General features: G+C 44.9%; 1 protein-coding gene across 1 annotated transcript in view; it reads left to right on the top strand.

Annotated features, from left to right (window-relative positions):
* WDR35 (WD repeat domain 35) overlaps positions 1 to 23,640 on the top strand; it is a 37,113-nt gene extending 13,473 nt beyond the window's left edge. Inside the window, exons 17-29 of the mRNA XM_072143627.1 lie at positions 14 to 123; positions 1,385 to 1,595; positions 2,457 to 2,537; positions 4,198 to 4,334; positions 6,482 to 6,685; positions 8,643 to 8,789; positions 10,805 to 10,937; positions 11,183 to 11,293; positions 14,276 to 14,440; positions 17,027 to 17,167; positions 19,313 to 19,466; positions 20,812 to 21,052; positions 23,440 to 23,640. Of these exons, the coding sequence (XP_071999728.1) occupies positions 14 to 123; positions 1,385 to 1,595; positions 2,457 to 2,537; positions 4,198 to 4,334; positions 6,482 to 6,685; positions 8,643 to 8,789; positions 10,805 to 10,937; positions 11,183 to 11,293; positions 14,276 to 14,440; positions 17,027 to 17,167; positions 19,313 to 19,466; positions 20,812 to 21,052; positions 23,440 to 23,590 (1,986 nt within the window). The 3' untranslated portion in view covers positions 23,591 to 23,640. The remainder of the gene's footprint in view (positions 1 to 13; positions 124 to 1,384; positions 1,596 to 2,456; positions 2,538 to 4,197; positions 4,335 to 6,481; positions 6,686 to 8,642; positions 8,790 to 10,804; positions 10,938 to 11,182; positions 11,294 to 14,275; positions 14,441 to 17,026; positions 17,168 to 19,312; positions 19,467 to 20,811; positions 21,053 to 23,439) is intronic.
* The last annotated feature ends 2,433 nt before the right edge of the window (positions 23,641 to 26,073 follow it).

The raw sequence follows: 26,073 nt of genomic DNA, 5'->3' as shown, positions 1-26,073 counted from the left end.
CCATGTCACTTAGGCTCGTGAGTCCGGAACGGTGCACAGATACAGTTTACCCAACATGGTTCTGGTACAGAAGTACAGTGTGAGCTGCCGAGCCTACCAGATGAGCATGAACTGCAACTCCAGGTAAATCTAGCATTTGGAATAGATGCACCTGTTTCTTGCACCCGTGGGGATGATGCAGGTGGCTACACAAATGTATTATACAGGCCCCATTCATATATACTCAGTAGTGCATAGTCCTGGGACTTCATTTATGACGAATAGAGGGATCCAAAATAGAGTTATTATAGTGTCCTATTTGTGTATCAGGCACTGTGTCCATAGGGATTGTCACCCAACTTTACAAAAATCTTAAATGCCATTTTACAACATTACACTGTGTCTGGGGGTCAGCTCAATGATGCCTATAAAGAAAGCCTATCATCAAAATCAACTATGATAAACCAAGGGCACTTACCCATAGATCCAGGCACAGTGACTGTGTGTAATCTTCTTATATATGTTATCCATATGCCCCCCTTCCTTCTCAAATTAACTTTTAAAATTAAATTGTGCTAATGAGTCGAAAGGAGGAGGAGTTACTAAAACCTATAAGTGCTGCAGATTCACAAGCTTTTACAATGAGCTGAACATGTCTCGCCCTCCCTCTTCTTTCTCCTACTGCTGATGTAATCTAGCAGCAGCAGTAAGTCTAGGAGGTTGGGTGAGACTGGTTCTGTTCGTTGTAACAGCATGTGAAGCTACAGCACTCAGGGGCTCTGGAACTGCCCCCAACCCAGACTCATTAGCATAATATTAAAAGTTGATTTTAGAAGGAAGAAGATTACCACAGATACAGTGCCTGGATCCATGAGTAAGTGTCCCTGGTATATCGTGACAGATTTTCTGTGGATAGGGCCTAACTTTGATTCCTGGGAAAACCCCCTTTAAGTGGGTTTTACTTCGGGCACCCCAAATCAATCCAGACCTCTATATGAGTTTACAGAGACGTCTACAGACTCATTCTTCAATGCTATAGTTGATTTCAGGGGCCTACAAGGTCTTCTAGTAAGATCCTAATTTTGTTAAAGTGTTTGGCAAAAGACCTAATGGTCTCATGTCCCAATGGGGTCCAGCTATTAGGGCCAAACACAATCACCAGAACGTGGGCCCAGTTTCCCCCATTCATCCTCAGTGGGAAGGTAGCTGAAAGCTATTTCTCACCAAGAATGTCAGTGTACAAGCTCAACCTACAGGCAGACGAATCAGACCGTTGTTACCTACCAATGATAGGGCCATCATTAATCTCCGGCCAATCCCTTTAAGTACAATACACATTTTCTTTGCTTTTCATTTATTAGTATAAAGTTTCCATCTATTGACCTCCTTTTCTGGTGTTTTCTAGCCGCCTGGCCATTATAGATATTTCGGGAGTCCTCACATTCCTGGATCTAGAGGCGCGCTACACTGATGACTCTGGACAGCCGACCATCGGCGAGCAGCTCAAGTTTGAGCGTAAGGACGTGTGGGACATGAAGTGGGCCAATGACAACCCCGACCTGTTTGCAATGATGGAGAAGACTAGGATGTATGTTTTCAGAAACCTGGATCCAGAAGTAAGTGTCCATGACAGTTCACGTGCCTATAGTATGGTACCTACAGCATGCACCCATTGATTTACCCAACTCTGACAATCCCTCACCATGTGGTGTGACGATGGTCACATGATCCCTTCTGGCCAGTCAGCTTAGAGTGAAGCTTTCAATACCAATTGTCTCTTAAAGGGATCTTTAACTGTGAACGACCAATCCTTGGTCAATTGGAAAGGTCGCTACGGTATAGACAGAGCTCCTCTGATGTAAAGGATAGCTTTTTTTTTATAACAAGTCTTGGAAACCCCTTTAAATCCCCATGATTAGGAGAGTAAGCCTTGTTTATTGAAATGGGCCATACTTACCTTCTGCTTCTGCATTCTCTCTTATATAAAAATATGGATGACATATGATGATATATTTATATGATGTATAAATACAGGGGCAGAGAGTGTCCAATCAGTGCTGAAAGTCAGGCCATGTAGGGGCAGCCCCCCTGAGAAGGTGAATGGTAACACCCGTTTGTCAGATTCTTTCATACATTTCCAGGAGGAATAATGGAGATGCACAACAAAGAGTCATAAATAAAGATGCTACAGTGTTGTAATTATGTAGGGAATTCACCTTTATACTAAACGGACAGGATGTCAGGAGATATCAGGGGTCTTCTTCTAGTCATATGGTTAGTTTATAGGCACATACTCATAGACTGTAAGCTCTTGTAGGCAGGATCATTGTTTCTATTGTTTCATCTGATTGGGTTATTACTGTGTAATATGCTTGTATATGTGCTCTGTGATCTGTACAGTGCTGCAGAATATGATGGATCTATATAAATAAAGCTTGTTATATGGCTTGGCACTTGATTTTCTTATATACTTTCAGGAACCTATTCAAACTTCAGGATATATTTGCAACTTTGAAGATTTAGAGATAAAATCTGTTCTCCTGGACGAACTGTTAAAGGTAAGAGCAGGGTTCTGCGCAGAAGCGCTGTATACCAGTGTAGGTAAGTGCAGTGCTGAGGTGTACATATGTCTTATACTCTCTATACTGGTATATAAGAGATTACACCCAGGCTGTAGTGTACCAGTATAGGTATATGTACCAGTATAGGTATATGTACCAGTATAGGTAAGTGCGGTGCTGAGGTGCCATGTGCCTTATGTTATATATACTGGTATATTAGAGGTTACACCAGGGCTGTAGTGTACCAGTATAGATATATGTACCAGTATAGGTAAGTGCGGAGCTCAGGTGCCATATGTTATATATACTGGTATATTAGAGGTTACACCAGGGCTGTAGTGTACCAGTATAGATATATGTACCAGTATAGGTAAGTGCGGTGCTGAGGTGCCATGTGCCTTATGTTATATATACTGGTATATTAGAGGTTACACCAGGGCTGTAGTGTACCAGTATAGATATATGTACCAGTATAGGTAAGTGCGGTGCTGAGGTGCCACGTGCCTTATGTTATATATACTGGTATATTAGAGGTTACACCAGGGCTGTAGTGTACCAGTATAGATATATGTACCAGTATAGGTAAGTGCGGAGCTCAGGTGCCATATGTTATATATACTGGTATATTAGAGGTTACACCTGGGCTGTAGTGTACCAGTATAGATATATGTACCAGTATAGGTAAGTGCGGTGCTGAGGTGCCTTATGTTATATATACTGGTATATTAGAGGTTACACCCAGGCTGTAGTGTACCAGTATAGGTATATGTACCAGTATAGGTAAGTGCGGTGCTGAGGTGCCACGTGCCTTATGTTATATATACTGGTATATTAGAGGTTACACCAGGGCTGTAGTGTACCAGTATAGATATATGTACCAGTATAGGTAAGTGCGGAGCTCAGGTGCCATATGTTATATATACTGGTATATTAGAGGTTACACCTGGGCTGTAGTGTACCAGTATAGATATATGTACCAGTATAGGTAAGTGCAGTGCTCAGGTGCCACGTGCCTTATGTTATGTACACTGGTATATTAGAGGTTACACCAGGGCTGTAGTGTACCAGTATAGATATATGTACCAGTATAGGTAAGTGCGGTGCTGAGGTGCCTTATGTTATATATACTGGTATATTAGAGGTTACACCTGGGCTGTAGTGTACCAGTATAGATATATGTACCAGTATAGGTAAGTGCAGTGCTCAGGTGCCACGTGCCTTATGTTATGTACACTGGTATATTAGAGGTTACACCAGGGCTGTAGTGTACCAGTATAGATATATGTACCAGTATAGGTAAGTGCGGTGCTGAGGTGCCACGTGCCTTATGTTATGTACACTGGTATATTAGAGGTTACACCAGGGCTGTAGTGTACCAGTATAGATATATGTACCAGTATAGGTAAGTGCGGTGCTGAGGTGCCTTATGTTATATATACTGGTATATTAGAGGTTACACCTGGGCTGTAGTGTACCAGTATAGATATATGTACCAGTATAGGTAAGTGCGGTGCTGAGGTGCCACGTGCCTTATGTTATATATACTGGTATATCAGATTCCCTAGAAGTGCTGTAGACAGTATTATATCTCATGCTGTAGACAGTATTATATCTCATTGTTCTGGGACTACTAGATATATCATGTTCTCCCCTGTAGGATCCCGAACACCCTAACAAGGATTACATCATAAACTTTGAGATCCGTTCACTACGGGACAGCCGAGCGTTAATTGAGAAAGTTGGAATTGAAGACGCCTCTCAGTTTATAGAGGATAACCCTCACCCTAGACTATGGTAATAAGAGACTACATGCCGTATATGGATAGAACATTGTGTGATCACTGGACCTGTTGTAGTCTGCCATGTGTGGGGTACATTGCTAGGGGGTAATACTATTGTTAACATCACTGTTCTGCCAGGAGTGTCGCTGTGAGTGAATGGATGTAGCAGAGCTGTGTGTGACCAACAGGGAATTATTAATTAGTGTAAAATCTATTTTTTCCTTTTGTTTGGATGACTGACTTTGTGGTGCGTCATAATAGTCTGAAAAATACAGTAATTAAAAAAAATTAAAAAATTGACAATATTTCCCCTTCAATATTTTCAAGATCTCTACTTGCTGTCAGTGAATTAGCCCTGATTCCTTTGTTTACGTCCTGAGTGAGCATCTCATAGCTCGGGAAAGTAGGTCTCATTACTGAGATTGTTTTCAGATTATAGGGATGATTTATGCGGCGCTGTCCATGGAGGGGATTTGTCCTGTATGTGTGACTTCCAGCGGAGCGGTGTGGAATGTGAGATACATTGAGGTCTAGACGGAGGCAGGAATGTCCATGTGAAGCTTATGGAGCGGCGGATGAAAATAAACCCCGGCACAAGGCTGCTTTTTGTTACCCGCACACCTTATAGCCAGGTGTTACACAGCCCATAAACCCATCACTGTTACATATGAGGACGGTTCAGCCCGGGACTCAAGTCTTGTATTGGACTGGAAAAAAAAATAAACCTTTTTTTTCTTTTTAACCCTTGAGATGAACAGGGTTGTTGTTACATAACCTTTCCAGTACATGAGCTATAGCACTGCAGGGCTGTTATGAGCCAGGTAAGTAGTTATGTTGCTGTGGACCCCTTTTCCTATTATGTTTCAATGTTTTTTTATTTGCAGTAAAGTAGCCAGTCATGTGAGTTTTGTAGCCAGGTTTTGCATATTTCTATCCAGTTTATCAACAGAACAGTCTGGTTTATCAACAGTGTCTGGTTTGTGGATAAGAGCCACACATGTTAGAAAATAACTTTATAGAGGGGTTTTTCCACGAAGACAAGTTAGGCCCTATACATGGGATAGGGCCTAACTTGCTGATCAGTGGAGGTCTCCGTGCTGAGACCACTGCAGGTCGCGAAAACCAGCAGTCCGTCGACCCCTTGCCGCCACTCAGACTAATGGAGCAGGCGGCATGACCCTACTGCTCCATTAATATCTATGGAGCTGATGGAGATCAGTGAGCGCGGCGCTCAGCAATTTCCATCAGCTCCATAGAGAGTAATGGAGCAGAATGATCATGCGCAGTAGTCTGCTCCTTCGAGAGGTCCCACGGATCCCTTGTTTTTGCGATCTGCTGGGGTCTCAGCACTGAAGCCCCCACTGATCAACAAGTTAGGCCCCTTTCCCGTGGATAGGGCCTAACTTGTCTTTGTGGGAAAAAGCCTTTAAAGGAAATCTACCATCAAAATCCATCATGATAAACCAGGGACATTTACTAATAGATTCCGGCACCGTGACTGTGGTAATGTTCTTATATTTGTTATACATTGCCTCCTTTCTTCTAAAATCAACTGGAAAAATTATGCTAATTAGCCAGAAGGGCTCTGGGGGGTGTTACCAAAGCCCCTTCGTACTATAGCTACGCAGGCTGTTACACTGTACAAGAGCACTCCCGCCTCCCACTGTTTGAGATTACATCAGGTAGAGGGAGGAGGAAGTGCTAAGGGCGCAGGAGGAAGGGGGAGACAGCCTGTGAAGCTTCAGCATGGAGGGGCTCTGGTAATTCCCTAGGAGCTATTTGGGCTCATCAGCATAATTATAAACGCAGATTTTATAAGGAAGGGGGCCATGGATAACAAATATAACAAGATTGTCACTGTCACGGTGCCTGGATCTATGAATAAGTGTCCATGGTTTATCATAATGGATTTTGATGGAAGATTTATTTAGGACCCATAAAATTTCTCCACTGAGCCTGTCTTTGTTTATAAGCTACCAATGAGCTGCCATGTGACCAGTGAGGACACTGATTGGCCGCAGTGGTCATGTGCTGGTATGGCAGAAGTAAGGGATAAAATATTGCCATGACTAAAATTTAAAGAGCATATTAGGCGTATATTTGTAGGTTTTTCCCTGCATATTTGATTTTGTAAAAATCTTTTAACTTTTCCCTCTGCAGGCGTTTACTCGCCGAAGCCGCGTTGCAAAAACTAGACCTTCCGACGGCAGAGCAAGCCTTTGTGCGTTGTAAGGATTACCAGGGCATAGAATTTGTGAAGCGGCTGGGCAACCTGCAGAGCGAGCCTATGAAGCAAGCCGAGGTGTCCGCATATTTTGGACGTTTTGAGGAAGCAGAGAGGATGTACCTGGATATGGATAGAAGGTAAGAAGTTCACTGGAAAATACTTTTGTATGTGCTTGTTTAAAGAAAATCTGCCATCAAAATCCATCTTGATAAACCAGGGACATTACTCATAGGTCCAGGCACCGTGACTGTGGTATCTTCTTATATTTCTTATCCATGACCGCCTGCCTTCTAAAATCAACTTTTAAAATAATGGTTATGTAGCTTCATAGGATGTTACTATGAGCAAAGCAGGTCTCCCCTACCCACTGCATCTCCTGCTGCTGTTAGATTACACAGGGAGGGAGAGAGCAGGGGGTTAGATGAGACATGTTCTGCTTATTGTAACAATGAGTGAAATGACATCACAGGCAGTCCCCGGGTTACGTACCAGTTCTGTAGATTTGTTCTTAAGTTGAATTTGTATGTAAGTCGGAACTGTATATTTTGTAATTGAAGCCTCAGCCAGAATTTTTTTGGTCTCTGTGACAACTGGATTTTAAAAATGTTGGGTTGTCATAAGAACCAGAACTAATAATAAAGCTTCATTACAGACACCTTTTATAACTCCTAAAGCTGATTATTGTAGCGTGGGGCTAAAGTACAGTGAATTACCAACTTCCAGGGGTCCGTTTGTAACTAGGGGTCGTATGTAAGTCGGTCGTTCTTATGTAGGGGACCGCCTGTATAAGATGATTACCTCCGTTACGGTGCCTGGATCTACGTGTAAGTGGCCCTGGTTTATCAGGATGGATTTTGTATATTTCCTTTAAAGAATAATGCAAACGTTTAAACATAAATGCATAAAACAATATTGCAGAGGATAATAGTAGATTTTGTAAAATACAGACATTTTTCTTTCATAAAGTATTTCCTGTTTTTTTTTTTCCCTCCTTTCTTCCTGCTTTTAGTAGTGTGTATAAATCAGTTTTCCCTCCTGTACTCCACTGACAGTCCACTGACAGCTGATAAATGAGGAGAAGCTGATAAAGTCTCTAGTTACTTGTCTCCTTACACTCGCTGAATAGTTTTATCTCCTTACAGTCATTCACTGGCTGCTTTTATCTCCTTTAATACAGTCACCAGATAATCATATCCCCTAAGACTCGATGCACACGTCCATGTAAGCAGATGTGTCCTGCAAGCCACAAGCTAAGAGTCTGCATCGCAAATCTGGGCAGGAATTGTCCTGCCTTAGCTTTTGTGTGACTTTCTGCCTCAGACATGCACAGTGCATCTCTATGGCGACTGTGAGCTAGCTCACTGCTGCCATTTGCAGACGTGTACATACAGACTGGCTGATCTAATCTCCTTACATACAATCATTGTATAATCTAATCTCTTCACATACATACAGTCACTATATAGTCTTATCTCCTTACAGACAGTCTTTGTATAGTGTTATCTCCTTACAGAGCTGAATTATTAAGTGAAATATACTCTAGGTATGTAAGGAGTTATTTTTTTATCCTCCTCCCCTTATATATCTGCTGTGTATGGATTTGAGAAGACTTACGGAAAAAACTTCTCACTACAGGAGAAGAAAGGAGCAAAAAATAAGACAAAAAGTACATTTCTCTTTTTACACTTTATTACAAAGTTTCCTATTATCCCCGGTACTGTACATTTCCAAAATAAAAATAAATGTAGCTTTAAAAGTTTCCTTACATCTTAAAGGGTTCCTATATGGGCTCCTGAAACACAGCTGCAACCTTGTAATATACACCTTCTCCCAATTCAAACTACAAATAGTGTATATTACGTAATGTTGTATAGTGATATATAGTCCTGATTCCAGGGGCGATCAGCTGATCCTCTTGCTCCTGGTCCTCCTGGTGATGGAGGAAGCCATGACAGCCAGACGAGGGCCGTCTTCGTGAGACAACCCCTTTTAATGGATATATCATATATGTTCTGCTGTTTGCAATCTGTAGTCGGACAGAGGCCTAGATCTGTAGGTATGATGTGGTGGTTACACTTCTCCTCTTCATCACAGAGACCTCGCTATCAGCCTCCGTATAAAGCTGGGTGACTGGTTCCGAGTGCTGCAGCTGCTCAGGACTGGTTCCGGAGACTCGGATGACGCGCTGCTGGAGCAGGCTTACAACGCCATAGGGGACTACTTTGCAGACCGACAGAAATGGTATGATCTGATAAGTGTATAGAGGAGTGGTTTGTAGAGTATGTTAAGAAAAATTGGGGGCACCTAGAGACCCGATTTCTGCATTTATAGCCCCGTTATCCCTTCCTTTACCAGCTGCAAATATGACATTGAAAAGGGATTTGTCATTAAAGGGGTATTCTCATCTGGACACTCACATTCAGTTTCACTAATCTGCCATATGTAAACATTTCTTCAATTAGATGTTATTAAAAAAACTATTCCTGTGTGAAGATAATTTCTCATAAATGTTGTCATATGGTCCCTTAGAAACGAGATAGCTTCCTTGGATACGACCACCTCTGTTGGAGGGATTGCACAAAGAAACAAACGGTTATTGTATATGAAATGTCTGGGAGTTACTGCATGTCTCACATCCGTCCTGTGGTAATGATCGCTGAATCCTGGTGGTTTGGCAGGACTCTATAGCGCATGTCTGGCCACCACTGCCAAAATGCGAGGTGGTCGTATCCGAGGAAGCCATCTCGTTTCTAAGGGACAACATTGCTACATTTATGGGAAATTATCTTCACACAGGAACATTTTTTTCATAACATCCAATTGAAGAAATGTTTACATATGGCAAATGCATTAAATCAAATGTAAATGCCCAGATGGGAATACCGCTTTAAGGCTGCACTATACGTATTGGTGCTATGTAAGAAACTTAAAGGGCTTGTCCACTTTCAGCAAATAATTGATATGGATTGTGTAAGGAAAAGTTAAACAATTTTCCAATATACTTTCTGTATAAATTCCTCACTCTTTTCTAGATCTCTGCTTGCTGTCATTCTATAGGAAGCTTTTATGTTTACTTCCAGTGGATAGAAATCTGTCCATGGTCACATAGGTGCACGGCTCGTTAGTATCACAGAGGGTAATCAGAGCCGTGTGATATAACGAGTCCTGCACCTATCTGATGATGGACAGGTTTCTATCGACTGGAAGAAACATAGAAGCTTCCTATAGAATGACAGCAAGCAGAGATCTAGAAAACCATGAGGAATTGATGCAGGATATTGGAAAATTTTATAACTTTTCCTTACAGAAAACCATATCAATTATTTGCTTAAAGTGGACGACCCCTTTAAATTTAAAGTGGAGCAGTACTTGGGCCGATCCGCTATGAACCACTTCCATCCTGCACTGCTCAGGCTCAATGTGCTGCCCCCTAGCTGCCTATTGGGAGATGCACTGTTAATGCAAAGTGAAAATACTTTGTAAATAAGATGCACAATGTTGTCTACTCCTCACACTCGTACCTAAAGGATTCCTAATACCAGATATATGTTTGCATGTTATTCCTGCCCACAGAATAGGGGTAACAAGCTGATCAGTGAGGGTCCGACTGCTAAAAATCCCCCACTGATCACGAGAACAGGGGTCCCAGCAATACAGAGAAGGCGGGGTCTCCATCTCCCCAATTGATGGGGTGTCGCAGGGGTTCCACTACTTGTGGTCATTGGGGGTCCCAGTTATTGGACCTTTGCCTTTTAGTTTGTTATCCTGTTGATAGGGGATATTGTTTGCGTGGGTTTCCACCGGGTCCTCCGGTTTCCTCCCACACTCCAAAACATACTGGTAGGATGATTAGATTGTGAGCCTCATTCTGGACGGGGACTGATGTGACAAGCTCTGTGCAGCGCTGCGTAATCTGTGTGCACTATATAAATAAAGGAATTATTATTATGCAAACGTAGTACAACCCCTTTAACTGAGAAGGATTTCTGCACAGTACTGTATTGCAAATCCCAGGGACTACTCCAGTTCATGTCGCTCCCTGTACTCACCCAGGCAGGAAGTCAAACTTATATAAACCTGCACCCCTGAACTGGCTGAGGATGCATCTTAGCTAGTACAAGGGGGGTGGGCAGATAAGCAGCCCACCAGCCGGGATGCTGCTTATCCCCTATGGGAAATCATTGGATCCAGGACACACTATTGATCCATAATGAATGTTGTATAATGGAGACTATTAACCCCTTCTGTACACGCAGGGTGAACGCAGTGCAGTACTATGTGCAGGGCAGGAATCAGGAGCGCCTGGCCGAGTGCTACTACATGCTGGAGGATTATGACGGACTGGAGATTCTGGCCAATACCTTGCCTGAAAATAATAAACTGCTTCCAGTAAGTTTCTCCTAGTTATTATTATATGGAACAAATCTGATTTCCAGGAGATGTGAACCAGACTCGTGGTTATCATGTCAGGGACTGGTTCATGTCTCTGCATTCATCAGGCTCTGCTCACATGTATCCACTATGTTATAAATGTAAGCCATGTCACATCATTGACTATTAATGGGGTCCATCTATTGTGTGTATAGGGGTGCCATAGTCTTCTGCATTATTACTGATAGACTGTGTGTGTACAGGACATCGCCCGCATGTTTGTGACCGTGGGGATGTGTGAACAGGCCGTGGCGGCTTTTCTCAAGTGCAACATGCCGAAGGCAGCGGTAGACGCCTGCATGCACCTGAACCAGGTGAGTTACTGCTCCGTCCCCACTGCATTCATCTCTATAGGTAAGAAAGTAAGACATTCAATACTAAAGGGGTTTTCCATTGTTAGCAAATTATAGGTATTGTTTGTGTAACGAAAAGATATATCATTTTCCAATGCACTTTCAGTATCAATTGCTCATGATTTTCTAGATCTCTGCTTCCTGTTTTTCTACGGGAAGCTTCATTGTTTATTTCCAGTGGATAAACATCGATCCCTGGTCATGTGATGTCTCACAGGTGCACGTCTTGTTATATTCCTTGTCATGTGATGTCTCACAGGTGCACGGCTTGTTATATTCCTTGTCATGTAATGTCTCACAGGTGCACGGCTTGTTATATTCCTTGTCATGTAATGTCACACAGGTGCACGGCTTGTTATATTCCTTGTCATGTGATGTCACACAGATGCACAACTTGTTACATCACTGGTCATGTGATGTTTCACAGGTGCACAGCTCGTTATATCACAGAGAGAATTTAGTGCTGTGTGTTATAATAAGCACATGACCAGAGATATATAACGAGTCGTGCACATGTGACATCACATGACCAGGGAAATAATGAGCCATGCACCTGTGTGACATCAAATAACCAGGATATAATGAACCGTGCACCTGTGTGACATCACATGACCAGTGAAATAGCAAGCTGTGCACCTGTGTGACATCACATGACCAGTGATATAACGAGCCGTGCACCTGTGTGACATCACATGACCAGTGATATAACGAGCCGTGCACCTGTGTGACATCACATGACCAAGGATTGGTGATTATCCACTATGAATCTTCCTATAAAATGACAGCAAGCAGAGATCTAGAAAAAAAATCGATACAGTATATTTGAAAATTGTTTAACTTTTATTTGCAAAATCAAAATCAATTATTTGTTGAAAGTAGCATCGTACTTGCTGCGTTACCTGGAAGATTGGGGCCTGGCAGGTTCTGATGACATGTTGCCTCCTCTGTCAGGCGCAGTGATGTCACTGGTCACTGTATCCCCATGTAATACAGTATATACATCCTGCTCCTCTATACATTATAGCATCAGATCTCCTCTGTGTACATTCTAGAGCTGCTGCCATGAATGTGACGTGTCTGTGTGATATGTACATGACCTGCGCTGTATTTCATCTGCATTTTTCCTATTGTTTGCAAACACCAGGGGTGATAGGTCACGGTCTGCGCACGTGATGACCTGACCTTGTGTCGCTGTAGCCGCGTTCCTGACGCTTCTTCTGGTCTAGCAGGGCGGCCATAGGCATAACGCGCCATTCATTTCTAACAGCCGAGGATTGTAGCTGGTGTGAAATTCTTCTCAAGGTTCCCGCGCCCCGTGTATATTCCAGTCTCTGCTTTCAGCACAACCCTGACCTGTATATAATAGAAGGTCATGTAGTCATAAGGGAAGGGTCCATCATGATCCCGTGTAGTTTGCCCTCAGTGTATCGCTCAGATCTGACAGCAGACTGGATCCTGTGGCTGGTTTCTGATCCAGTGCATCAGTTGTTCTGGACCTCGCCAGGTGGTGACCGGACCGGCAGAAACCGATGGAGGAGCGTGTAGGATGCAATAGATGCAGAGAGGAAAGTGACTCTGTTTACATTGTGTTTATGTTAACACACTGGGGCAGATTTACTTACCCGGTCCATTCGTGATCCAGTGGTGCGTTCTCTGCGCTGGATTTGGGTCCGACCGGGATTTAATAAGGTAGTTCCTCCGCCGTCCACCAGGTGGCGCTGCTGCACTGAAAAGCATCTGAACGTGCTGGAGTTCACCGGCTCGGGCTGAGTGAAGGTAAGCGCGTCCCGAGCGACACATTTCCCGTTCTTAAATGTGGCGGTTTTTCCGAATACGTTGGGTTCTCGTTCGGCCACGCCCCTCGATTTCCGTTGCGCGCATGCCGGCGCCGATGCGCCACAATCCGATCGCGTGCGCCAAAATCCCGGGGCAATTCGGGTACAATCGGCGCAAATCGGAAATATTCGGGTAACACGTCGGGAAAACGTGAATCGGGTCCTTAGTAAATGACCCCCACTGTGGGTGCAGTGTTAGCCCGCGTTGGCGCAGTGTTAACGCAATCAATAATGCAAATCTTCTCTCCACAGATGTTGAATTGCGTTTAGAAAATAAATGTAAACGCTACCTGTGAGCGCCCCCTCCAGGTTCTAATCGCTGAAGCGTAGCTTCAAAATATTCGGGTTTGGGATCAAATCGCTTCTGACTGAATTTGCTCCAGTTGTCCTGGAAATCGGGAATATTATCTCGTCTCCTGCCTCTTATCTGCAAATTTTTACAGTAACCCTAATGAAAACATTTGCCGAAAAATGAGCGAAACAAGATAGGAGCTTAAAAATAAAATCTTTGTTTTCTAGGATTGTAGGAGGTTATATGTACATTTCCAGGACAATTGGACAACATTGACAATGGATTTGATTTGGGGCTGGAAGATGTGCAGATTTGTACCGAATTTGGATATAGATTTCTTCCTTTGTAGACGGGACAGGTTTTTGTGCTGTGACTTGTAGTGCCACATAAAGTACAGGTGAGAGGGGTTGTCCGGAGGTTGAAATACCTGGCTGCTTTCTTCCAGAAACAGCGCCACCCCTGTTCAAGTGTGGAGCAGTTTTTGGAAGAAAGCGGCCATGTTTCTCAACCTACTGACATCCCCTTTAATCAGGAGCTGATGGGCTTTCTTAAAGGGGTTCTATAGCATGACCATTTGTCTATGGTTCTGTGATTGGGCCCCATTCATTATAGTGAAGCTGAGCTGCAATACCAGACACCACCAGTGTTCACAGGGGGCGCCATATTGCAAGAAGCTGTTGCTGTTTTTCATAATAAACGTGATGCTTCTCTATGCGATATCCCTTGCCTTTATGCTCGATTCCTCCCAATACGTGTTCATACATAGCGGACACTACATGACATATATGGAACTGACCAGAACCTGTTCTATTACAGTGGAATAAAGCGGTGGAGCTCGCCAAGAGCCACAACATGAAGGAGATCGGCTCCTTACTGGCCAAGTACGCCTCTCACCTACTGGAGAAGAACAAGACGCTGGACGCCATTGAGCTTTACCGCAAAGCCAACCACTTCCTGGAGGCGGCCAAGCTCTTGTTCAAGGTGAGGGAGTATAACCCAGAACCAGGACCCGGACCTCCATACAGAAATGTCCATTGTACATGCAGATAGAGATCATAGATGGAGCAGCGCCGCCCTCTACTGGTTGTTTATGAGATTGACGCAGAACTGAAAGCGCTCAGTTTTGGGACATATTTTGTATTAAGAACCTGGTAGAAAAAAAAAGTAGAAAGAGCGTTAGGTCATGTGACCTGCTCTGTACATGTAGATGATGCTGGATTTGGAGGTTCAGAAATCACAACCCCATCTGTTTAACCCATTAGATTCCCAAAGTGTAAACTCCCCTGCAACTCAGACTCCAGTCTCACATAATAAATAATAATCTTTATTTACATAGCGCCATCAATCACAGGGGACATATACAACTATAATATATTACTGAGTACAAACAGTCATATGGGACAACGGGAGTGAGGGCCCTGATCACAAGAGCTTACAGTCTATGAGGATGAGGGGGTGACACAAGAGCTTACAGTCTATGAGGATGAGGGGGTGACACAAGAGCTTACAGTCTATGAGGATGAGGAGGTGACACAAGAGCTTACAGTCTATGAGGATGAGGGGGTGACACAAGAGCTTACAGTCTATGAGGATGAGAAGGTGACACAAGAGCTTACAGTCTATGATGATGAGGGGGTGACACAAGAGCTTACAGTCTATGAGGATGAGGGGGTGACACAAGAGCTTACAGTCTATGAGGATGAGGGGGTGACACAAGAGCTTACAGTCTATGAGGATGAGGGGGTGACACAAGAGCTTACAGTCTATGAGGATGAGGGGGTGACACAAGAGCTTACAGTCTATGAGGATGAGGGGGTGACACAAGAGCTTACAGACTATGAGGATGAGGGGATGACAAGAGCTTACAGTCTATGAGGATGAGGGGGTGACACAAGAGCTTACAGTCTATGAGGATGAGGGGGTGACACAAGAGCTTACAGTCTATGAGGATGAGGGGGTGACACAAGAGCTTACAGTCTATGAGGATGAGGGGGTGACACAAGAGCTTACAGTCTATGAGGATGAGGGGGTGACACAAGAGCTTACAGTCTATGAGGATGAGGGGGTGACACAAGAGCTTACAGTCTATGATGATGAGGGGGTGACACAAGAGCTTACAGACAATAAGGATGAGGGGGTGACACAAGAGCTTACAGTCTATGAGGAGGAGGGGGTGACACAAGAGCTTACAGACTATGAGGATGAGGGGATGGTAACTAGTATTCCTGGTGGGTCACACGAGTAAGGGACCTGGTAAAGCCACTTTTGCTGAATATAGCCGAGTACAAGCCACCAGCCACTTCATTCATTAGGGAGTACAGGGCTCTCTCGTTTTCATGATCGCTGGGGTCCCAGGCGTTTAGCAAGTTATTCTTTATCCTGTGGTTAAATGGACTTTTACCGCATTAAGCTAGCAGTCCCTTCAAGTGGTGTATGAAAAGTCCTTTCTACAATTCCCTCTTTTATTAGAAATTTTGCTCGTTTACCTTTATTTTTAATAAAAATGACATCTATGTCATATGCAAATGAGCAGAGAAGAGTCAGATTTAGCATGAGTTGAGAGGCTGCAGGGGGATCGTCTGTCTTGAGTTCTGTCTTCAGTTCTCCAGCACCTAGAAACATCTCCTGGTGTCATATTTAAAGGAACCTTACAGTAGAAAATAGAAAACAACAAACGGAGGACGGCGCCTCGGGTAATAACATAGGGTGGAATAAAACAATCCCCAAATGGGGGGCTCACCTTTAGCCCACTTGGCTGTAAAGCGTGTTACCCTAACAAGGGTAAATGATGGAAATCCATGCAGTTAGCCTCAGTGGGCCCCTTTGCAGTCATATGGCAGAATAAAAAAATTCAGAAATGAAAACAGTCTCCTGTTCCCTAATATACTCCCTAGTTCATCATACCAATCAGCCCCTCATGGTTACTTTACATAACCCCACCCCTCAACCCCATAGATTCCTTATGTACAGCCCTATGTGCTACCCCCCCCCCCCCCCCAGCAGCTCTGGGCCCTGGCACTTACCCTGGTATGCCCAGTGCTGGTGCCGGCCCTGCATAGAGCCATAGATAAAGAGGTCTGAAATTACACACTCATCCCGCAGCCTCTCAACTTGACTCCTTTCTGGCCAAAAGTGACTCCTCTCTGCTCATTAGCACGTGACTTTAGACACTGTTTTGTATAGGTAATCAGGAAAGATTTCACATAGAAATCTTCATTCCCTACCTGAGGGGACTAATAGTTTGATGGGGGTAAAATCTGGTGACGGATTCCCTTTAACCTTAGCAGTGTGGTCCATACGGGTGTGTATTAGGTTGTGGTCACACGTGGCGTTTTTAACCCATTTTTGGCCCTTTTTCAAGTAGTCCGTTAAAAAACGCATGCTTTTTTTGACCAGTTTTAATTAAGATAATTGGTAAAACCTGTCAAAAACGCATGCGTTTTTTAACGGACTGCTTAAAAAGGGGCCAAAAACGCGTTCAAAACGCCACGTGTGAGCGCAGCCTAAGGGTTGGTCCGGCTCCTGCACTGTACGTTACATTACTCAGGGTTATTCCTGCTCTTTCAGATTGCTGATGAGGAGGCTAAGAAGCGCACCAAGCCGCTGCGTGTGAAGAAGTTGTATGTCCTGGCGGCTTTACTGGTGGAACAATATCACGCACACGTGAAGAACACGCAGAGGGGGAAACTCAAAGGGAAACAGACGGAGGTAGGACCAGGCCCAAACCCATCACTGGTATCAGGAATATTATTTTCCACATTACTGTCCAGACTATTTCTCAGTTTTCTACCATCAACCCCTTCTACAAGCTCTAAATTATTTTTATTATATAGATTTTATATTAGCATAATTTTGGGTTTCATGTTTCCTACTGATGAGCTCTTATTAACCCTTTCTCTACAATATACTTAATGTACACGATCCCGGTTTGCATACAGACTTGTAGTTTTTATTTGTACACATAAAGTTTTTTGATCTCGTTTAATATCTTTTTCATTTTTATACGATGGATGATTAAATAATCTAAATTCGGGCAATGTTTTTTCTTTTTTTCTTTTTGTCAAGCAGAATAAATAATATTATAATTTTCTAGCCTTGGCTGGTGCGGGTGTAGATTTTTTTTTATGCATGTTATTTTTACAAAGGGTGGGGGATTTTTATGTGATGCTTTCTTTTCTTTTCTTCTTCTTCTACTTTTTAGACTTTAGATTTTTTTTTTAAATTTTACTTTGTAACACAAAGGGACCCTGAGATGAGATTTTTTGTTTGATTTCTTGTATAATACACTGGGCTACTCATGTAGCACAGTGCATTATACAGTCACTCACAGCCATCATTAGGACAGGCCATAGGCAGCCCTGGGGTGTGTCAGTGGACCCCTGGCTGCCTTGTGACATCATCAGAGCCCTGCAATGGATGACAGAGGGAGCTCACGCCTTCTGCAACTGAGTAGACAGCACGGTCCATGTCTTAGGGGTTAAAAACTCAGGATTGGAGCTTTTGCTAACACCCAGCTCCGGGAGAATAAGGTTGTGATGTCTGGCAATCTTCTTCTGATGCAGACGGCAGATCAGATGAAGTGCCCTTATTGACCACGGTAAAAACCCAAATAGTGGGTGGTAAGGTGTTAAAGGGGTTTTCTAGGAATTGGTTTTGATGGTCTACCCTCAGCTGTCACTAGAGTCTGGTGCAATAAAGGGGCCACCTCTGCCAGATAATCCACTGTGACAGCACAGAGAGCGGAGAGAGCAGGACACAGGAGGAGTGTAGTAGACAACCTCTGACCTCTCACCCCCACCCTGACAGCACGGGGACCCTGTGCTCACAGGGGATGGAGAGAGCAGGACACAGGAGGAGTGTAGTAGACAACCTCTGACCTCTCACCCCCACCCTGACAGCACGGGGACCCTGTGCTCACAGGGGATGGAGAGAGCAGGACACAGGAGGAGTGTAGTAGACGACCTCTGACACCTCACCCCCACCCTGACAGCACGGGGAGCCTGAGCTCACAGGGGACGGAGAGAGCAGGACACTGGAGGAGTGTAGTAGACAACCTCTGACCTCTCACCCCCACCCTGACAGCACGGGGACCCTGTGCTCACAGGGGATGGAGAGAGCAGGACACAGGAGGAGTGTAGTAGACAACCTCTGACCTCTCACCCCCACCCTGACAGCACGGGGACCCTGTGCTCACAGGGGACGGAGAGAGCAGGACACTGGAGGAGTGTAGTAGACAACCTCTGACCTCTCACCCCCACCCTGACAGCACGGGGACCCTGTGCTCACAGGGGATGGAGAGAGCAGGACACAGGAGGAGTGTAGTAGACGACCTCTGACACCTCACCCCCACCCTGACAGCACGGGGAGCCTGAGCTCACAGGGGACGGAGAGAGCAGGACACAGGAGGAGTGTAGTAGACGACCTCTGACACCTCACCCCCACCCTGATAGCATGGGGACCCTGTTCTCACAGGGGATGGAAAGAGCAGGACACAGGAGGAGTGTAGTAGACGACCTCTGACACCTCACCCCCACCCTGACAGCACGGGGAGCCTGAGCTCACAGGGGACGGAGAGAGCAGGACACAGGAGGAGTGTAGTAGACGACCTCTGACACCTCACCCCCACCCTGATAGCATGGGGACCCTGTTCTCACAGGGGATGGAAAGAGCAGGACACAGGAGGAGTGTAGTAGACGACCTCTGACACCTCACCCCCACCCTGACAGCACGGGGAGCCTGAGCTCACAGGGGACAGAGAGAGCAGGACACTGGAGGAGTGTAGTAGGCGACCTCTGACCTCTCACCTCCTCCCTGGCATCTGATATCGGTCTTATTTATGTGCATATATTGCAGGCTACATCCGCCATAGCTGGTCTGCTGGAGGAGGACAGTCTATCAGATAACCGCATAGTGGACAACCCCTGGCGAGGGGCTGAGGCCTACCATTTCTTCCTGCTGGCTCAGAGACAGCTCTACGAGGGCTATGTAGACGCTGCCATGAGGACAGGTATGTAGACGTCCCTCACGTGACATGTAGTCATATACAGTGACACCTCTCCAGAATCAAAGACCAATTTTTAGTGTCTGTTTTTGTCATTATGTTCTATGGAAGTTGCCCCTCTATGAGCAGACCACTCTTTTAAAAGACCAATTTTCTGCCCAAAATGATGTGGTTTGCTCAAAGAGGTTTAACTGTTTAATACTTACTTTTTATCACTCAATGTCCCAGTGGAATTCAATGATTGTCACATGTTCCCATATGCTGCCAGCAATGCATCCACGTACCCAGGTCGTAGGGTGACAAGCTATGAAACGTCCTATGGCAGACACGTAGTAATCCAGGCAGCGCAGGAGGATGGCAGCAGTGCATGCATGCCACTAGTGAAATGTCCTCCAAAGTTATATCCAAATGAGCCGAGAAGAGTCACTTTTGCAAGAGGTGAGTCAAGTTCACAGGCTGAAGGGGAGCGTCACTTAAGACGCCCCTATCATTAGCTCTGTAGCAGCTAGAGAATCCGAGATACAGGCGTTACAGATAAAGAGGGAAATGCAAGGTGCAGATAAAGATCCACTTCCCAATTATGACCTTAACTGCTTGTATTTTTGGTAGTCTTGGTTTGGTACCAACCTGCATGTGTCATTGGACGCCAGTAATGTAAATGCAGCTGGCAATTTTGCCAGCAACATTTAAATAGTTGACACCCGCTATAGGTGGCAGCACCCATTGCGGGCACTAAAGGAGAGGGAGTTGACCTGAACATGCAAAGTTCGGAGTAAACCCCTACTTTGCAGTTTGGGTCAACTAAACACTAATCTTTGCTTTTATGCAGGCCTGATCCGAACTGAAAGATGAAATTCCTAACTTTAATATGATACCAGAACTGTTGTTTTAGCTGCTACATCGCTCATATTTTTGGCTCATTTTCACGACTTTGGAGGAGATTTTGTAGGTCAATGGATGAGATTTCACATAAAAGAGGAAATTCTAGAAAGGACATTTCATTCCCTCCCTGAGGGGTCTGGTAGTTTAGTGGGGTAAAACCTGGTGATGGACAATCTAAAAGACCATGCCTATAGGAACTAGGGTTATGTTCTTGGGAATGGCCAGGAAAGATCCGGAGCCTTAGAGGAGTACTGCACATTCAAGGGGACGATCCAGTCCACATTTAGGCAAAGCGGGAAACCATCCATGTGCCATCGGTGGAGGTCCCACCCTTGTTACTACTACTGATAATGACCAGTACACAGGCCCAGAGACTAGACCCCCCGAAAGCACCTCCCCCCCTCCTGCGGGGATATTTATCAAACCTAATTTAAAGGAATCTTCTTTAACCTTTCTTTGTCACTTGCAGCTCTCCATCTGCGAGACTATGAGGACATCATCCCGGCTGTAGAGATCTACTCCCTGGTGGCACTCTGCGCCTGCGCTAACAGAGCCTTCGGGACGTCTTCTAAGGCCTTCATCAAACTGGAGTCTTTAGAGACATTGGGCCCCGAGCAGAAGCAGCAGTATGAAGACCTGGCCCTGGAAATCTTCACCAAGCACAGCCCCAAGGACAGCCGCAAGGCGGATGTAGATGTCCTGTCTGATGGGTGAGTACAGTGTGTAATGTACTGATGCTAGAGGTGGTGCCCTACTTTATAGCGGGAATAATACCGCCGCCCTCTATACAAGTAGCTGGAATAATACTGTATGTCTAGTACACCCCCAGCCCTCTATACAAGTAGCTGGAATAATACCGTATGTCTAGTACACCCCCAGCCCTCTATACAAGTAGCTGGAATAATACCGTATGTCTAGTGCACCCCCAGCCCTCTATACAAGTAGCTGGAATAATACCGTATGTCTAGTGCACCCCCAGCCCCCTATACAAGTAGCGGGAATAATACCGTATGTCTAGTGCACCCCCAGCCCTCTATACAAGTAGCTGGAATAATACCGTATGTCTAGTGCACCCCCAGCCCGCTATACAAGTAGCTGGAATAATACTGTATGTCTAGTGCACCCCCAGCCCTCTATACAAGTAGCTGGAATAATACCGTATGTCTAGTGCACCCCCAGCCCTCTATACAAGTAGCTGGAATAATACCGTATGTCTAGTGCACCCCCAGCCCTCTATACAAGTAGCTGGAATAATACCGTATGTCTAGTGCACCCCCAGCCCTCTATACAAGTAGCGGGAATAATACTGTATGTCTAGTGCACCCCCAGCCCTCTATACAAGTAGCTGGAATAATACCGTATGTCTAGTGCACCCCCAGCCCTCTATACAAGTAGCTGGAATAATACCGTATGTCTAGTGTACCCCCAGCCCTCTGTACAAGTATCTGGAATAATACCGTATGTCTAGTGCACCCCCAGCCCTCTATACAAGTAGCTGGAATAATAGCGTATGTCTAGTGCACCCCCAGCCCTCTATACAAGTAGCGGGAATAATACCGTATGTCTAGTGCACCCCCAGCCCTCTATACAAGTAGCTGGAATAATAGCGTATGTCTAGTGCACCCCCAGCCCTCTATACAAGTAGCTGGAATAATACCGTATGTCTACTGCACCCCCAGCCCTCTATACAAGTAGCGGGAATAATACTGTATGTCTAGTGCACCCCCAGCCCTCTATACAAGTAGCTGGAATAATACCGTATGTCTAGTGCACCCCCAGCCCTCTATACAAGTAGCTGGAATAATACCGTATGTCTAGTGCACCCCCAGCCCTCTATACAAGTAGCTGGAATAATACCGTATGTCTAGTGCACCCCCAGCCCTCTATACAAGTAGCGGGAATAATACCGTATGTCTAGTGCACCCCCAGCCCTCTATACAAGTAGCTGGAATAATACCGTATGTCTAGTGCACCCCCAGCCCTCTATACAAGTAGCTGGAATAATACCGTATGTCTAGTGCACCCCCAGCCCTCTATACAAGTAGCTGGAATAATACCGTATGTCTACTGCACCCCCAGCCCTCTATACAAGTAGCTGGAATAATACCGTATGTCTAGTGCACCCCCAGCCCTCTATACAAGTAGCTGGAATAATACCGTATGTCTAGTGCACCCCCAGCCCTCTATACAAGTATCTGGAATAATACCGTATGTCTAGTGCACCCCCAGCCCTCTATACAAGTAGCTGGAATAATAGCGTATGTCTAGTGCACCCCCAGCCCTCTATACAAGTAGCTGGAATAATACCGTATGTCTAGTGCACCCCCAGCCCTCTATACAAGTAGCTGGAATAATAGCGTATGTCTAGTGCACCCCCAGCCCTCTATACAAGTAGCTGGAATAATAGCGTATGTCTAGTGCACCCCCAGCCCTCTATACAAGTAGCTGGAATAATACCGTATGTCTACTGCACCCCCAGCCCTCTATACAAGTAGCTGGAATAATAGCGTATGTCTAGTGCACCCCCAGCCCTCAATACAAGTAGCTGGAATAATACCGTATGTCTAGTGCACCCCCAGCCCTCTATACAAGTAGCTGGAATAATAGCGTATGTCTAGTGCACCCCCAGCCCTCTATACAAGTATCTGGAATAATACCGTATGTCTAGTGCACCCCCAGCCCTCTATACAAGTAGCTGGAATAATACCGTATGTCTAGTGCACCCCCAGCCCTCTATACAAGTAGCTGGAATAATACCGTATGTCTAGTGCACCCCCAGCCCTCTATACAAGTAGCTGGAATAATACCGTATGTCTAGTGCACCCCCAGCCCTCTATACAAGTAGCTGGAATAATACCGTATGTCTAGTGCACCCCCAGCCCTCTATACAAGTAGCTGGAATAATACCGTATGTCTAGTGCACCCCCAGCCCTCTATACAAGTAGCTGGAATAATACCGTATGTCTAGTGCACCCCCAGCCCTCTATACAAGTAGCTGGAATAATACCGTATGTCTATGCTATATATATAAAAATGTGTAATTATTGATGAATAATATGTTGTGGTATAATTTAAAATCTCATTTTACTCCTCATAGAGGGGAAGGTAAGCTCCCAACATGCATCGCTTCAGGAAGACCCATCACTGAGTATCAGTTCTGGATGTGCAGCGTCTGTAACCACGGCGTGCAGGACCGGGAAATCGCTGCTTACAGCTTCTGCCCTCTCTGTCATAGCTCCATATCCTAATAACCTCCAGCCAACGTCATTTTATAATGTAAATAAAAGTTATATATTTACTAATGACTTTCCTGCTTATTCATGGCAGCTGCTGAGATATCCATATATGGCATCGTGCAATCAGAAGGGAATGAATGAAGAGGCAGTATGGGTGCTTGACTTTTTCCTCTATAAATGGAGAGGCAGTATGGGTGCTTGACTTGTTCCTTAATAAATGGAGATTCAGTATGGGTGCTTTACTTGTTCCTCTATATATGGAGTGGCAGTATGGGTGCTTGACTTGTTCCTCTATATATGGAGTGGCAGTGTAGGTGCTTGAATTGTTTCTCAATGAATGGAGAGGCAGTATGGGTGCTTGACTTATTCCTATATAAATTGAGTGGCAGTATTGGTGCTTTACTTGTTTCTCTATAAATGGAGTGGCAGTGTGGGTGCTTGACTTGTTCCTTAATAAATTGAGAGGCAGTATGGGTGCTTGACTTGTTCCTTAATAAATGGAGATTCAGTATGGGTGCTTTACTTGTTCCTCTATATATGGAGTGGCAGTATGGGTGCTTGACTTGTTCCTCTATAAATGGAGAGGCAGTATGGGTGCTTGACTTGTTCCTCTATAAATGGAGAGGCAGTATGGGTGCTTGACTTGTTCCTCTATAAATGGAGAGGCAGTATGGGTGCTTGACTTGTTCCTTAATAAATGGAGATTCAGTATGGGTGCTTTACTTGTTCCTCCATATATGGAGTGGCAGTATGGGTGCTTGACTTGTTCCTCTATATATGGAGTGGCAGTGTAGGTGCTTGAATTGTTGCTCAATGAATGGAGAGGCAGTATGGGTGCTTGACTTATTCCTATATAAATTGAGTGGCAGTGTTGGTGCTTTACTTGTTTCTCTATAAATGGAGTGGCAGTGTGGGTGCTTGACTTGTTCCTTAATAAATGGAGAGGCAGTATGGGTGCCTTACTTGTTGCCCAGTGAATGGAGAGGCAGTATGGGTGCTTGACTTGTTCCCCTATAAATGGAGTGGCAGTATGGGTGCTTGACTTGTTCCTTAATAAATGGAGAGGCAGTATGAGTGCCTTACTTGTTGCTCAGTGAATGGAGAGGCAGTATGGGTGCTTGACTTTTTTCTCAATAAATGGAGAGGCAGTATGGGTGCTTGACTTTTTTCTCAATAAATGGAGAGGCAGTATGGGTGCTTGACTTGTTTCTCTATAAATGGAGAGGCAGTATGGGTGCTTGACTTGTTTCTCTATAAATGGAGAGGCAGTATGGGTGCTTGACTGTTCCTTAATAAATGGAGTGGCAGTATGGGTGCTTGACCTTTTTCTCAATAAATGGAGAGGCAGTATGGGTGCTTGACTGTTCCTTAATAAATGGAGAGGCAGTATGGGTGCTTGACTTGTTCCTCTATAAATAGAGTGGCAGTATAGGTGCTTGAATTGTTGTTCAATAAATGGAGTAGGAGTATGGGTGCTTGACTTGTTCAGATGGGGGAACTGGACGCACATTCACATGATTGGTGGAGGGTCCCTGTGTTCAGACCTTCTCCGATTAGAAGGTAATCAAAGTTACATCAATTACATTCTCCCTATTATTGTAACTAGTATAGTAATACTCCATTGCCTCCAATACTCCTCCTTCCAGTGACATAGACTTGTGTTATACACAGCAGCCAATCCGAGGAAGGAGAGGAGAGAGCAGCAGCCTGGACCAATGACAAGGCAGGGGGCGTGTCTCAGGCTACCTCTGACTTCCCATAGCGCTGTAGCTACATTGTGGTCACTAATCACTCCGAAACCCTAACAGATCAAAGCTAAGAAGTACAGATGTGGGACACTGTATGAAGCACACTGAAGCTGCTGCAGAACCTCTTCTACCGGAGCTTTATACAGGAACGTCTTGCAAAAGCTATTCTTCACAGATTTCCTTTGCGGGGAGGGAGATAAGCAGCGCCTATTATATCTCCGTATAACTGCGGCTGTGACCTCTGACTTTAATGCAGATTTTTATCCCAAAAAAGTTCTGATCCGGTGATAATTCCTTTAGTGCAGTATTTTCCTGGATTCTCTAGCGGCGCTGACTGTAGATGATTATGTCTCTCACTTATCCTCCAGTAACCAGGTCATGTGTTGCTTGAAATCTCTCGAATTTGGAAGCCGAGAGCCTCGTCCACAATCTTCGAGGCGACGCATTTATTGCGTGTAGTGACAGGAATTACTGCGCCGAACAGAAACATTTTTACTATTAACCGTTTGCTGTCAAACTTCCCATAAACATAAACCTTCCTTTGTGTATTTTGCCGTCCCTGACGTTACAGCGAGTGACGGGACAATGGTGAGCGGGTTACAGGCTGTACCTGTGATGGAGGCAGCGAGCTGTGAGAGCGGGGGAGTCAGGGGTCTGTACAAGTGAAATGGATGCGACTTCAAAGCATGGTGAAGTCCTTATCATGGGGGACTTCAATTACCCAGATATTGACTGGGGGGCAGAAAC

The sequence above is a fragment of the Engystomops pustulosus genome, chromosome 3, assembly GCF_040894005.1.
Source record: "Engystomops pustulosus chromosome 3, aEngPut4.maternal, whole genome shotgun sequence".
NCBI classification, from domain to species: domain Eukaryota; kingdom Metazoa; phylum Chordata; class Amphibia; order Anura; family Leptodactylidae; genus Engystomops; species Engystomops pustulosus.
This window is presented reverse-complemented; position numbering and strand designations above follow the sequence as displayed.